The 14,768-nt window shown below is 41.6% G+C and overlaps 1 protein-coding gene across 9 annotated transcripts in view; it reads left to right on the top strand.

Annotated features, from left to right (window-relative positions):
* MLLT10 (MLLT10 histone lysine methyltransferase DOT1L cofactor) overlaps positions 1–14,768 on the top strand; it is a 233,769-nt gene that overhangs the window by 68,428 nt on the left and 150,573 nt on the right. For 7 of the 9 annotated variants that reach the window (XM_034760295.1, XM_034760293.1, XM_034760296.1 and 4 more), the window contains one exon: positions 1,067–1,176. The exons of the other annotated variants lie outside the window; for them this stretch is intronic. In XM_034760295.1, coding sequence (XP_034616186.1) covers positions 1,067–1,176 — 110 coding nt within the window. Of the gene's footprint in view, positions 1–1,066; positions 1,177–14,768 lie in introns of those variants that run through there. 9 annotated transcript variants of the gene reach the window in all.

Here is a 14,768-nt window from a genome sequence, read left to right as displayed (position 1 = left end):
GAATATTTTTACTGTTATAATGCATGGAACTCTTTATATTAATAAGTGGCTCATTCATATTAACTGTCTAGTAGTTTGTGTGTAAAACAGTTCAAGGTAGAATATGGTGTATTCTTGAATAGCAAAGTAACTTTCAAGTTGAGCTGTCTGTGATGAAACAGTAGCAAATACGATAAACTGTGTTCTTCAGCTGGCACAAATTGTTGACTCCCTTGGGAACCAAAGAAAACCTAGAATTAGGTAGGCTCCTTTCTAGGTCAGGAATCTGTGCAAACTGCTAGGAAAGTGAGACAAACAGGTTTTTATTCCCCTTGAAATATTAATCAAGATCTACCAAAAGGTGGTAAGTGACAAAATATTTATTAATGAGCCCATGCTGATGTTTTGTAGTGAGACTATCAATATGAAGATGAAAAGCAAATATGGGATTTACATATTGGAGTTAACAAGAGAGGAGACTGATCAAATAGTATTTTGTTCTTACTGTGGTGAAAGGTTATGGGAAAAGAACCCTTTGGGGTAGAATGGTTATTAACTGAACCCATGAATCTAGTAGTCAAAATAAAATTCATCTAATGAGCTTAAGAGAAAATAACCCAATATGCAAAAGAAAGGTTACATGGATGACAAAACTCACATAAATACTAGATATTCATAAAATATTTCTCTGCACAAATTGTTTCAAAATTTAAGGAATGAGTGCAATTTATTTTAAATGTTGAGCTTGTTGGTTCAAAGAATCCTAAGGAATCATCTCTTCTTCCATCAGTGTTTTAGGATTTGTTTGGATAAATCATTACCTTTACCATTCCATCAGTATTATGTCTAAATTCTCTACACTTTGAGACAATAGACTCTTGAAAATGTATTGCAGCCAATCCTACCTTTGCATGCTATGATATGGTAAAGAATCTTTTTTTTAAAGTAACTTAAATCTGCAATGTTCTAAATAATTAAAACAGTACATGGCAAAACATGCTGTGAAAGGTTCTCTTTGCTGTAATTGAAATATCCTTTGAGTTTTTAAAAGGCCTTAAAAATAAAATGCAATTATAACTTTTTGTAGGTTGGGCTCATGTGGTTTGTGCCCTGTACATTCCCGAGGTGCAGTTTGCAAATGTTTCTACAATGGAACCTATCGTGTTGCAGTCTGTTCCTCATGATCGTTATAATAAGGTATAATTATGTGTGTGTTTATGGCTTATGTCTCTGTATGTGACTTCATTATTTTAAAAAAAACTGTGATCTTTAGTTTTAAGCTTGTTAAAATATAATTTTAAAGTCAAGCATATAACTGGTACTTTGCATTTTTTTTAAAGTATAATTTAACTTGAATGTATTGCATTAAACTTTTTACAATATGCTTATTTTTCATACATAAAACAAAGCATTAGAGCATAAAAATTTTCTGCTATGTAATTTTTATACAAAATTCCAAGATTTAATAAAGCACGATTAATAAAATGTTCTTCATTGCAGTATACCACAATGTCTTATTGAAATACTTATAACTTACATGGTGTAAATTATCTGCTTAGCTATCTCCTTTATTCCAAAATATTCTATTGTTTTAAAAATATTGTAATTTTTTTATTAATGTTTTCAAAATAGATCCCTGGGGTAATAAATACTTCGTTAAATTTTAGCTTCAGTCTTTTTAGTAACTGTTTCTATTAACACTTCTTTAGATGTTGATATGACTATTCATAAACAAGAGTATTTTTTTTGTATGTTAAGAACATAAAGGTTATATTAATCTATTACTGCTAGATCCAGCAAACCATTATTAACCTAAGTAATACCATTAATTTCAGTGGAATCATTTGTATGTATAAGGACTACTCATGTAAGTAAGGGTTTATAGGATTGAGCTGTTTTTCTTTTCTAGTCTCACAACACTTAATTTTTTACTCAGTGTGTTCATTTGTGCATTTCTCTCATTTTCTACTTGTATCTGTCTATTAAGTTCCTACCTCTTTGTAGTTCTTATAGTTTTTCTTTATGTGCAACTGATGAGCCTTTTTTATTATCTATATATTTGCAAGCATCCCTTTTCTATTTTTTAAAGAGCTGTCAAATGATTAAAAAATTAATTGCAAAATTAAAAAAAATTGTGATTAATTACAGTTTTAATCTCACTATTAAACAATAATAAAATGGAAGCATGTCCTCTGGAATGGTGCATGAAGGGGCACACGAATGTTTAACGTATCTGGCACATAAATACCTTGCAACACCAGCTACAACAGTGCCATGTAAATGTCTGTTCTCAATTTCAGCTGGCGTAAATAAAAAGCAGGCAGCAGTAACTCCCCTAAATGCAAACAAACTTGTTTGTCTTAACAATTGGCTGAAAAAGAAGGACTGAGTGGACTAGTAGGCTCTAAAGTTTTACATTGTTTTGTTTTTGAGTGCAATTATGTAACAAAACATCTACATTTGTAAGTTGTACTTTCATGATAGAGATTGCACTACAGCAGTGGTTCTCAAACTTTCTAGACTACTGTGCCCCTTTCAGGAGTCTATTTGTCTTGCGTACCCTAAGTTTCACCTCACTTAAAAACTACTTGCTTACAAAATCAGAGCTAAAAATATAAAATTGTTACAGCAAACGAATAGTGAAATATTGCTTATGTTCTCATTTTGTCTGTGTGAAATTGTAGTTTGTACTGACTTTGCTAGTAGTTTTTATGTAGCCTGTTGTAAAACTAGGCAAATATCTAGATGAGTTGATGTACCTCCTGGAAGACCTCTGCTTACCCCGGGGTACACGTCCTGCTGGTTGAGAACCACTACGCTACAGTACATGTATGAAGTGAATTGAAAAATACTATTTCTTTTGTTTATCTTGATTACAGCACAAATATTTGTAATACAAATAATAATATAAAGTGAGCACTGTACATTTCGTATTCTGTGTTGCAGTTGAAATCACTATATTTGAAAATGTAGAAAACATCCAAAATATTTAAATAAATGGTTTTCTATTAACGGTGCGATTAAAACTGCGATGAATCACGGTTAATTTTTTTAATCGAGTTAATTTGTTTTGAATTAATCGCTTGAGTTTACTGCAATTAATTGACAGTCTTAATTTTTTATCTTCATTTTTGTTTTTTACTTTCTATTATGGCTGTAGTAAGGGTCACAGCAGAATTTTCAGGGCCTGGAACAAGAAGAATAGGATTCCCTAGTAATGAAAATCTTGCACCATTTCTGGTGGTCTTCCTTTAGAGAATTGACTCACTTACTTTGTCTTTCCCCACCTCCACATTGTATTTCCCTTTTTGTGTTTCATATCTTTGCCGTTATTTTTTCTTTCACTCCTTCATATTTTCTGATCACACTCCTTTGGCTTTTCCCTGCTTTTTTCACATTCCCCTAATATCTACTACCTGATATTTTTGCTGCTTTCACTTACCAGGGTTTCAGAATGGCCCAGGAACACTTAGGGCTTGTCTACACTTAAAACAGTACAGCTGTAGTGCTTCAGTATAAACATTTCCTACGCTGATGGGAGGGATTCTCCCATTGGTGTAGATAGTCCACCTTTCTGAGAGGTGGTAGCTAGGTTGTCAGAAGAATTCTTCCATCGACACAAGGATTTAGGTCGGCTTAACTATGTTGCTCGGGGGCGGAGGGGGTGTTTTGTTTTGTTTTTTTTCTTCTTCCTGCTGGTCTCTCTTTGTTTGTGAAAGGTTTTTTCTTCTTTGGGTTTGTTTCAAAGTCGTGTGTGTGTGTGTGTGTGTGTGTGTGTGTCTGGCACCATTTCCATTTCCATTGATAGAAATTGTGTGGATAAATCTCTTTGCGCTACTTTGAAAATTTACCCTTTAATCTCTCTCATTAATTTTCTCTGCCATTCTCTATCAGTTTTTGTTTATCATCTCCTTGCTGCTAGCAGTAAAATCTTTGCAAACTGCTTGCTCAAATCATTGTTCTTACAATCAATTGATACTATTCCTCCACACTAATACCCCAGTTTACATTTGGTTGGTCTGTAGCTAACTGAAAGTCCTTCACCCACTTGTCAGGCATGAATGACATGGAAATCCCAGACAAAATACTCTCTCTTCTAGTTTTTTAGTTTGGTGCTTTTGAGGGTGAGGTTCAAACACAGGCCTATTTTCATGTTTAGGAACCTATCTAAGGCTAGCCTGCTTGTTCTATAATGTTTAAGATATGGTGGAACTTGTTTAATTGGAAATTTGGTTTGGACTTAATTTGCAGGTGCTCCCCCCCCACAATCAATCATTTTGAGAACATGTGACCTAACCTTTCTTGGTCTCTCAAATTATTCTCTCTTACTAGTTTGCAGTGTTGAATCTGTGCTGGTCCCAGGATATTAGAGAGACAAAGTGGGTGAAGTAATATATTTTTATTGGACCAACTTCGGTTGATGAAAGAGACAAGTTTTCAAGCTTACACAGTGCTCTTCTTCAGGTCTGAGAAAGATACTCAGTATCACAGCTAAATAAATACTTGGTGGAACAGATTGTTTAGCATAAGTATTTAACATATATTGTAAGAGACCATTAAAGGTGAAATGGCCAGTTAATATCTCTGGAGTCATAGGACAAAAAAATGGGGATTAGTGGGTTACAGATTGTTGTAAAAAGCCATAAATTCAATGTCTTTATTAAGGCTGTCTACACTAGCACTTTTGTTGGTCAGGGTATGAAAAAAACATCCCTCTGACTGACATAAGTTTCACCAACAAAAGTGCAGGTGTGGACAGCGCTATGTCGTCGGGAGACGCTCTCCTGCCGACATAGCTACCGCCGCGCGTTGGGTGCTCTCGCCAGCATAGAGTGGCCACACGGGAGACCTTTCAGTGGCGCAGCTGCAATGGTACAGCTGTGCAGCTGTAAGGTCTCTAGTGTAGATATAGTCAAAGTCGGTGATTTTTAGTGTCTAGCAAAGTTATGAATTTCAGCTCCTAAAATTGTTTTTTGAAGGTGCTGTGTAGGGTTCCTTTGAGGATGAGGATTGAGAGATAAGATATGGAGTGATTGCTTTATTATTTGCAGGGTCTGGTGCTGCTTTGGGTTGGTGTGTCCTAGGCCTGGTCCACATTAACCCCCCACTTCGAACTAAGATACACAACTTCAGCTACGTGAATAATGTAGCTGAAGTCGAAGTACCTTAGTTCGAACTTACCGCGGGTCCAGATGTGGCAGGCAGGCTCCCCTGTCGACTCCGTGTACTCCTCTCGTGGAGCAGGAGTACCGGCGTGGACAGCGAGCACTTCCGGGATCGATCCCAGAAGATCGATTGCTTACCGCCGGACCCAGAGGTAAGTATAGACCTACCCCTAGTCTGTGCAAGCTCCCCAGAGAGCAGGGCACACCAGCTCAAAACGGCACCAGGCCCTGCCATAACAGATGCAAAACCTGCAGACATCTCTCCATTGCTAAGATAATAAATACTTCTTACTTGCTTTTCGAGATCTGTGAGTACTGTGCATGCCTATCACAACATGTGGTGTACTTAGATGTCCCATAACAACTATGTGAGTGAAATGAGATAGTCACTCTGCCCTTAAATTAACTTGCACAGAAAAGTGATAAGACAAAAACACCACATCATGTGTGGGTAAATATTTTTCACAAAGTGATCACTGTACATCTGACCTCTGTCCTCATCCTCAAAGGAAACCTGCACAATATCTTCAGAAGACAAACTAGGGAGCTTAAATTCATATCTTTGCTAGACACAAAAAATTATGAATTTAATGAAGACACTGGGTTTATGTTTAATACAACAATCTGTAACCCACTAAGGCCTTGGCTGCACTTGCAGATGTACAGCGCTGTGAGTTAAACCTGACTTCGTGCAGCTGAGTAGGGAAAGCGCTGCAGTCTGTCCACACTGACAGCTGCCCAGCGCACTGTCGTGGCCACATTTGCGGCAATTGCAGTGCTATTGGGAGCGGTGCATTATGGGCCGCTATCCCACAGAGCACCTTTTCCCATTCTGGCACCGTGGGAAGGGAGCGTGGTTGCAGGGGATTCTGGGTCCTGTCCCAATTCCCCGTGATGCATCGCTTTGCATCCCAGAAATCCCTTTCTTTCCGTCCACCTTTGGCACCATCTTTCAACGGTTTCTGTGCAGCGCGATCTGTCTGCGGGAAATGGAGTCCGAACTGCTGAGGTGTATGCTGACGAGACTTGTCAGCATGTCACATTTGGCTGTCGAACTATTCCTTAAGATCCAAAGTGACAGTGAGGTTGAGGAGTCCGACGAGGCTATCGAGCCGCATAACGCATACGACGCGAAATTGCTTGTGGCATTCACGGACATGCTCAGCACCGTGGAACGCTGCTTTTGGACTTGGGAAACAAGCACCGAGTGGTGGGATCACATCGTCATGGAAGTCTGGGATGACGAGCAATAGCTGCAGAACTTTCGGATGAGAAAAGCCACTTTCATGGGACTGTGTGAGGAGCTTGCCCCCACCCTATGGCGCAAGGACACGAGATTGAGAGCTGCCCTGCCAGTGGAGAAGCGGGTGGCTATTGCAATCTGGAAGCTGGCAACTCCAGACAGCTACTGGTTGGTCGCAAACCAGTTTGGAGTGGGAAAGTCAACGGTTGGAATCGTGTTGATGCAAGTTTGCAAGGCCATTAATTGCATCCTACTCAGAAGAACCGTGACTCTGGGTAACGTGCAGGAAATAGTGGATGGCTTTGCACAAATGGGGTTCCCTAACTGTGGAGGGGCGATAGATGGGATGCACATTCCTATTCTGGCACCACCCCACCTAGGATCCGAGTACGTTAATCGGAAGGGGTATTTCTCTATGGTTCTCCAGGCGCTTGTGGATCACCGTGGGCATTTCATTGACATTAACACAGGCTGGCCCGGAAAGGTGCATGACGCACGCATCTTTCGGAACACTTGGCTGCTCAGGAAGATGCAGGCCGGGACTTTTTTCCCAGAGCGGAAGATCATGGTAGGGGAAGTTGAAATGCCCATTGTGATCCTTGGAGATCCCGCTTACCCGTTAATGCTGTGCTCATGAAACCCTACACAGGGAGCCTTGACAGCAGCAAGGAACTGTTCAACTACAGGCTGAGCCGGTGCCGAATGACTGTGGAGTGTGCCTTTGGCCGTTTAAAGGGCCGCTGGCGATCTCTGTATGGGAAGCTGGACTTGGCCGAAAACAGCATCCCCGCGGTTATATCCGCGTGCTGTGCCCTCCATAATATTTGTGAAGAGAAGGGTGAAAGCTTCACTCAGGTATGGACCTCCGAGGTTCAACACCTGGAGGCTGAATTTGCACAGCCAGAGAGCAGGGCTATTACAGGGGCCCAGTGTGGGGCTGCAAGGATTAGGGATGCCTGGAGGGAGCAATTTGAGGCTGAAAACCAGCAGTGATATCTGGTGCCCTGCACGGGAGTGAAGTGCAGTAGTTCCAATCTTTAGGAATCAGTGTCTGCTTAGCAGACAAGCAGACTTGCAGTGCCTATTTATTTCCTGGGCTAAGGAGTCTTTACTTTATGCAATAATAAAGAATGTTTTCAAAGCCAAAGAATCCATTTATTGAAAAGAAACAAGGGGGTGGAGTGGGGAACAGTACAATCACAGATTCGTTTATGTCCTGTCTGGTGTGCTGTGCAGTGAGTGCTGCACTTCAGGACAGCTATACTGCATGGTGATGGGGGTTGAGTGCAGAGGGTAAGGGTCGTGGGTTTCAGGGCTGGGTGGTGAAGATTCTGGTGTTGGAGGCAGCGGGTTGCGTGAAGAACATGGAACTTGGGGAAAGTGGGTTAGAGGTGACAGTGGGGCACAACGGAAAGAGTTTTGGGACAAGGGCTGTGGGGGGGGGGTGGCGTTTGCGTTTGCAGTACTGCTCCTCTTTCTGCATGGCTACCAGCTCCTGGATAGCGTCTGCTTGGCGCTCCAGGATGCTTATGAGCCTATCAGTGCTTTGCTGCCGGTGCGCGGTGCTTTGCCGCAGGTGCGCTGCGTTTTCCTGGCGGATCCTGCTTTCTCTCTCCCTCCAGTCCTGTGCTTTCTCATTCTCTTTAATAGATTGCCGCATCACTTCTTGCAGCATGTCTTCTTTGCTTTTTCGCGGTCTCTTCCTGAGCCTTTGCAGTCTCTGAGCACGTGATTAGAGGGACGGCTGAGGTCTCAAGGTCGATGCAGCTGAATAGGCAAAATGCAACATTTAACAGAGGCAGCATTGTTTATACGAGACAGAGTAATGATTCCCCCCACACTTAAGGAGTAGAAAACACACAGGGTCTACACAATAGCATAATTTTCTCATCCGAAACAGAGCACACATCCCATGGGAGCCTCAAAATGGTGAGTAAGGGGGACTGATTGTTTCAGGGCTGTACTGTCCTCTGGGTTTCTGTGCCTTGGGGAGAGCCAACAGCGTCAGGGGGCACCTACACTGAACACTGTCCCAACATTTTCCACAGGAGTTCGTCCTGGATGATATCTCGCTGCTGAGGGTGACCTGGGAAGCAAGGGAGGGTCTTCTACTGCAATGCGGTTTCCGCCCTGGGCCATATGCAGCTTGCCTGTGTGCAGCAATGGTCCCCCCGCCCCTTGCGGCACAGTGGCGCGGACGCGTTAGCCTGGCTGGGACAAGGACCACAGTGGCTCTCCCGATAAACCTGCGCAAGCGCATTGCACACATTCTGGATGAGACATTCAAGGAGATTACTGAGGCCGATTACCACGATGTGATAAACCACATCAATGCACTATTCCGCATCTAGGCATGCATGCCTAACCCTCCTCTCCCAAAGAGCCTGCATGGAAAAAATTTCTTCCTGAAAAAAAAAAAACCTGCTTACCGGGAACCTGCTGTTCTGTTTGTCTTCCACCAAGTACCGGCCGCTGCGACTGGCTACCTTCCTCCTGGCTTGAGACGATCTCCTGGCTGCATGGCTCCAGGGATTCCGGGGTGTCTCCATCCAGCCCACCACCATCACTCCCATTTTCCTCCTCCTCCTCCCCCCCCCCCCACCGGCTCTGAAGTGTCCATGGTGATGCTCGGAGTGGAGGTGGGGTTAACCCCAAGTATCGCATCCAGCTCTTTGTAGAATTGGCAGGTCACGGGGGGAGCACCCGAGCGGCTGTTTGCATCGCGGGCTTTGCGGTAGGCACTCCGCTGCTCCTTCACTTTAATCCTGCACTGCAGGGCGTCACGGTCATGGCCCCTTTCCATCATGTCCTTTGATACCTTCCTGAAGGTATCGTAATTCCTACGGCTGGAATGCAGCTGGGACTGTACAGCTTCCTCCCCCCAAATACTGATGAGGTCCAGCAACTCGCCATTGGTCCATGCTGGGGCTCGCTTGGCACGTGGAGGCATGGTCACCCGGAAAGATTTGCTGATAGCACTCCACACCACGCCGGGCTGAGCAAACAGGAAGGGGATTTTTAAAATTCCCGGGGAACGTAAAGGGTCAGTCACATGGTTGGTTACCTGAGGCCAAGGCAGTAGAGTTTGAACTAATGACCAGAGTGGCTAGAACAGGCATTGTGGGATACTGCCGAATAATTCTGGAGGCCATTCACAGCGCATTGGGTGGCCACAGCGCTGCAGCGGCAGCGCAATACTTGCTATTCCTCTCGGAGAGGTGGAGTACATGCAGCGCTGCAACCACGGAGATACTGCGCTGCAAATGCCTTGCCAGTGTGGAGGGAGAGTGTTTTACAGCGCTGTAACTCGCAAGTGTAGCCAAGGCCTAAATCCCCTTTTTTGTCTGACAAGTACAGAGGTGTTAACTGGCCACTTCACCTTGAATGGTCTCTTACAATGTGTTAACTACTTATGCTAAACAATCTGTTCCACTTTATATTTAGCTATGACACTGTAAGTACCTTTCCCAGACCTGAAGAAGAAGCTCTGTGTAAGCTGGAAAGCTTTTGGCCTTGGCTATACTCAGGATTTCTCAGTGCTGCCACGGCAGTGCTGTGAAGCGCGAGTGTAGTCGCGCCGCCAGCGCTGCGAGAGCTGTCTCGTAGCGCTGTAAGTACTCCACCTCTCCGAGGGGAATAGCTTGCAGCGCTGCGAGCGAGCGTGCAGCACTGCAGGCTCTGATTACATTTGCGCTTTACAGCGCTGTACTTGCTGCGCGGGGGGGGGGGGGTTCACACCCCTGAGTGCAGCAAGTTGCAGCACTGTACAGCGCCAGTGTAGCCAAGGCCTTTGTCTTTCACTAACAGGAGTTAGTCCAATAGAAGATATTTCCTCACCCATCTTGTTTCTCATCCTTGTCAGGGTAGATTTCAGCTATGGTCTTTGGGAATTTTATGTTAATTTTCTTTTATTAGGGCTGAGACTTCTTACTTTAACCAATCCTCAGCCTGTGAAATCCACTTGTCTACGCTGTTTAGTAATGCAATATTTGATTCAGGTTATTACTCTTAAATACTGCAAAATTTTGTGAGCGTATAGCTGAGAATAGTGGACTCGTCAGTGGCAGAAGCAGTACCATAGTGAAATGCCTGCCAGTATCCTTGCTATTAAGCTGAATCTTTCAGTAGTTTTTATAAACTGGCTGCTCTAAATTACTTAGACTGAACTATGATATACAAGCTCCACTAGATGAATATTGCTGTAATAGTACCTTTCTTTGTGATGTGTCCTTTGCAGAAAATATGCTTCTTTCATAAATATAATTTATAACTTTTGTGAAAGACTTCTGTTGTAAGTGAATAAACACAATGCAAAGCTGTTTGATTTTAAAGGAAAGTTGTCAAAACAAAAAACTTATTTCCATCTGAAAATTGTATTTACTCTCATTCTGAGTAGCCCGTAAGGTTACTATAAGTGAGAGATTAAAAATATTTTAATGTATTTTTTTAGTCTTTGTTTATTTGACAGTAACTTTTGCAGTTTAATGGTGTACATCTTTTCCAGGCTCTGTAAGAAGGTTTTTAACAGCTATATCAAAACTAATACTGAAGAGGCAGTAGACAGGAGTGTGCCCAGAGAAAGTGGGTGGAGGAGGAATATGCCCTGAGTATGTTTGGTGTCTTTCTGCTTGCCCAAAAAGAGTCTTTGAAATATCAACAGGGGAGCAGAAACAAAATGTATGTCAACTTATTTTTTAAAGTAGTTAAAACAATTCAGGATGGATTATTTAAAGGGTGCTCGATCAATTTAACAAAATCAGGTTGAGTGACCCTTTCATTTAAAATCTATTTTTATCACACATGACAGTAAATCAGTTAAATCTTACTTGTAAGTAATCTCTAAAAATTTCCTTCATTTATTTTTCTATTTAAAATTTAAAACATTTTAACTTCACACAAATGTACTCGTTTGGTTTTTATACTGAACTATGTAGAAGCTTTTAATCCAGACTCTGCCAGTTTGAAGTGCATGCTCTTTGGGGAATGGGAAAAGGCTGCTTTTTCTGAAATGTAGGTATTGCAGAAAGCCCTTAAAAATAACTGTAGCAATGTTTTGAAAAAATGTAAATTTATAACCAAGGAAAAATGTTCTGGATTGCCTTTTTAAAAGGCTGCCAACTTCAGACTGTGTGTTTGCCAAATTGGCACAATTCAAACTGAAGTAGGTAATTTAGGAAGATCCTCTAGAGATTTTTACTTTCCTACAGAGTTCTAAGTAGGTTGTGTATATTCAATTAAGTCTAAATAGAAAAATAATAGGAATTGTACAGATTTATAGTTGTCATGGTATGTTGATACATAGAAGGATGCATGTCATGCAACCTTTACAGCAATGAGGGTTGCATTGGCAATTTGACAGAAGTCTGAGGATGGTACCTAATTTACATATACATTTACATTGGATTTTTGTTAAAGATAAATGCATGCTATTATTTATTTATAGAACAGTGCTTTACATAATACAATAATCTTGAACAGAAGACAAAATATATTTGTTGCTAAAGGGGAAGATGATGATAATAATTATAGGAAAAGTCTGGCCACGTAAGTACTTCCAACAAGGTCTGCACAGCTAGTAGCCCTCTCATGCAAGTGGATATTTGTTACTCTTTGGACACTTTACAGACTGGATCATTTCAAATCAGTTCATTTTACCTGAACTTTGATAATCTCATTCCTCAGATTCAGCTGAAAATGTGAAAAACTTTTTTTTTTTATCCCTTTTGGAAACTTCTGCTGTGTTGATCAGATAAATCTGGAGCTTCTTGATCTTCTCCAGGGGTAGGCAATCTATAGCATGAATGCCAAAGGTGGCACACAAGCTGATTTTCAGTGGCACGCTCACTACCCGGGACCTGGCTACTGGTCCGGGGGGGCTCTGCATTTTAATTTAATTTTAAATGAAGCTTCTTAAACATTTTAAAAACCTTATTTACTTTACATACAACAATAGTTTAGTTTTATATATTATAGACTTACAGAAAGAAACCTTCTAAAAACGTTAAAATGTATTACTGGCACGCGAAACCTTAAATTAGAGTGAATTAATGAAGACTCGGCACACCACTTCTGAAAGGTTGCCGACCCCTGATCTACTCAGTAGTAGGGGCAGCAGTCATACTTATATTTATTTGAGTGTTTTCTGGGAAATTGGAAAGTTTGAGCTTCTGCTGAAGCTTGGAGATCTGTAAGCAAAGAACTCTTACTCCCTTGATAGTTGTGTGCAGTTAGATGCAAAATGGTCCTTTCTCCAGTTTGGTGCTGCCAAAAGCTTTGGATTTGTTCTGATTATCTAGCTCAATAGGCAGGATCTACTATCACAGTTTAGGGTTAGCTGCACCTTTGACCCCTCTAAATCTGAGTGCAACTCCCTCAGTTGTTAGGCCTGTTGCCATCACCTGTCTTGGGGTGGACTCTTGTGATTCTCCTACTCCGTGGACTAGTTCCTGAGATACTGTAGTAGCCTGTGTACCGACCATGATTCCGCAGCAGTTTAAACTGGATTTGAATGCTTCAAGTCTTCCCTTGAGGAGTTGTGACGTACGTGTGTGTGTGTGTGTGTGTGTGTGTGTGTGTGTATACACAGTGACCAAAATGTTATTTTCAAAATAAATTTTTGTTTAATCTCAACAGTAGGAACAAAACATAACAGAAGCTAAAGGGGTTTTATCATAACAAATAGTCTATAGGCATATCTGTTTTATGTAAAGTAGGTAGGCCTAATTTATCCAGCTAATCCTTATTCTGGGAACTAGGGTTCAATCTGCTTGCCCACAGTCCCTCTCTCTCTCCCCCTGTACTTCAGAGGTAAACCTTTTATCAGTCCATAAATTCTTTGTCTCACTGTATGTCTTGAGCTGGTCAAACCAGTTTACGTAGCCCACCAGAGGGGTTGGGGGTTGTCTCCAATTAGTTGGTTCTTGGCATTGTTCTTTAAGTGTCAGTAAATGGTGATCACAGAAGAGTTTGTCTGCTTTCCTGCTTATGTGCTGGAGTTAATCCCTGGTAATCATATAGTCTCAACACAATAATAGGCAGATGAAACATCTAACATTAATAAAATATTACCGGTGTCTCTGACATCCTTCGCATCTACTTCCTTTTTCAAGAGCAATATTAAGGGAGCACAGAATGAGGACCATGATTTGAATAGCTCAGAGATGGAAAACTTTCTCAAACATTTCGCTATCATGACCCCATTTAATTCATTATTTCCTCCAAGAACCCCAGACAGCATAGAGGATGTCACTTTGAAGAGCAAAATGGCATCCTCTGTACAACGTGACCTCACCCACACTATTCCAGTGAGATCACGCTCCATGGAGGACAGCATTTTGTAGAGTAAAATGGCATCCTCTGCCTTTCATGACCTCATACGCACCGTATGTGTAAGGCCACATAGAGGATACTGTTTTGTTCTACAAAATGGCATCCTCTGCACTACATGACTACTACTACTATGTATTTTGCATGCAAGTTCATGCTGTGTGGAGGATGCTATTTTGTAGAGCAAAATGGCGTCCTCCATGCATCGTGATCTCGTACGTACAAGGTCACGCTGTCCAGAGCAAAATGGCATCCTCTGCACACTAGGGATTACCACAACCCCATCTGCTGATATTGTGACTCTATTTGGGATCGTGACCCACAGTTTGGGAACCCCTGCTCTAAACTGTGTGGTGTTAAGTCATAATGGATAAGTCTATTGGCTGAATATTTCTCCTAAACTGGTCAGTGTTAAGGTAGTTAAGAGTGTTGAAATTTCAAATTGTCCTTATTACACCTTAGAGTTAAGACCTATTGGTTAATAGTGGTAGGTCATAGTTTTGAGCTGTTGTTTCATGCTAACAGTCTAGTTTTAAAAGGCTTCACAACTGTAAGGGTTAGAAACTTTATTTAAAATGAATGATTACATTCTGCAAAAACTGAGAAATGATCAGCGCTCACAAGGAATAACTTTCTTGGATGCATGGGTGCTGTGTGTAGCACATCATAACTACGACCTGTGCAGTCCTCAGAAGAAAACGTTTTTAAGTTAATTTTTGTTAACAGGTTTTATTTCTCCCCCCAAATTTGGAAACTTTTCCAAAGAGATATTAAAAATCTCTTCCAGCGGATAAGCAAACACAGTAATGCAAAGTGTTTAATTGGGGGGAAAAAAAGGCCTCTGATATTTCTGTTTTGCTCCAAGCATAGCATCCTTGTTTAACTGGGAGCTTTGTCCCACTTGATCAGTTAGTTTATTGCCATTTGCTATCTCACTGGAGGTCCAGGGATGGAGGAGAGTTTAAGAGCTCTTCTCCTCCATCAGTACTAAGGAATGACTGATGCTTTTCTGGATATTGGTGAAGGAGTACATAGGTTGCTACAGTTCAGGCATC

Source organism: Trachemys scripta, chromosome 2 (assembly GCF_013100865.1).
Source record: "Trachemys scripta elegans isolate TJP31775 chromosome 2, CAS_Tse_1.0, whole genome shotgun sequence".
In the NCBI taxonomy this organism is placed as follows: Eukaryota; Metazoa; Chordata; order Testudines; family Emydidae; genus Trachemys; species Trachemys scripta.
The sequence above is the reverse complement of the archived record's forward strand: the minus strand, read 5'-3'. Positions and strand labels throughout refer to the sequence as shown.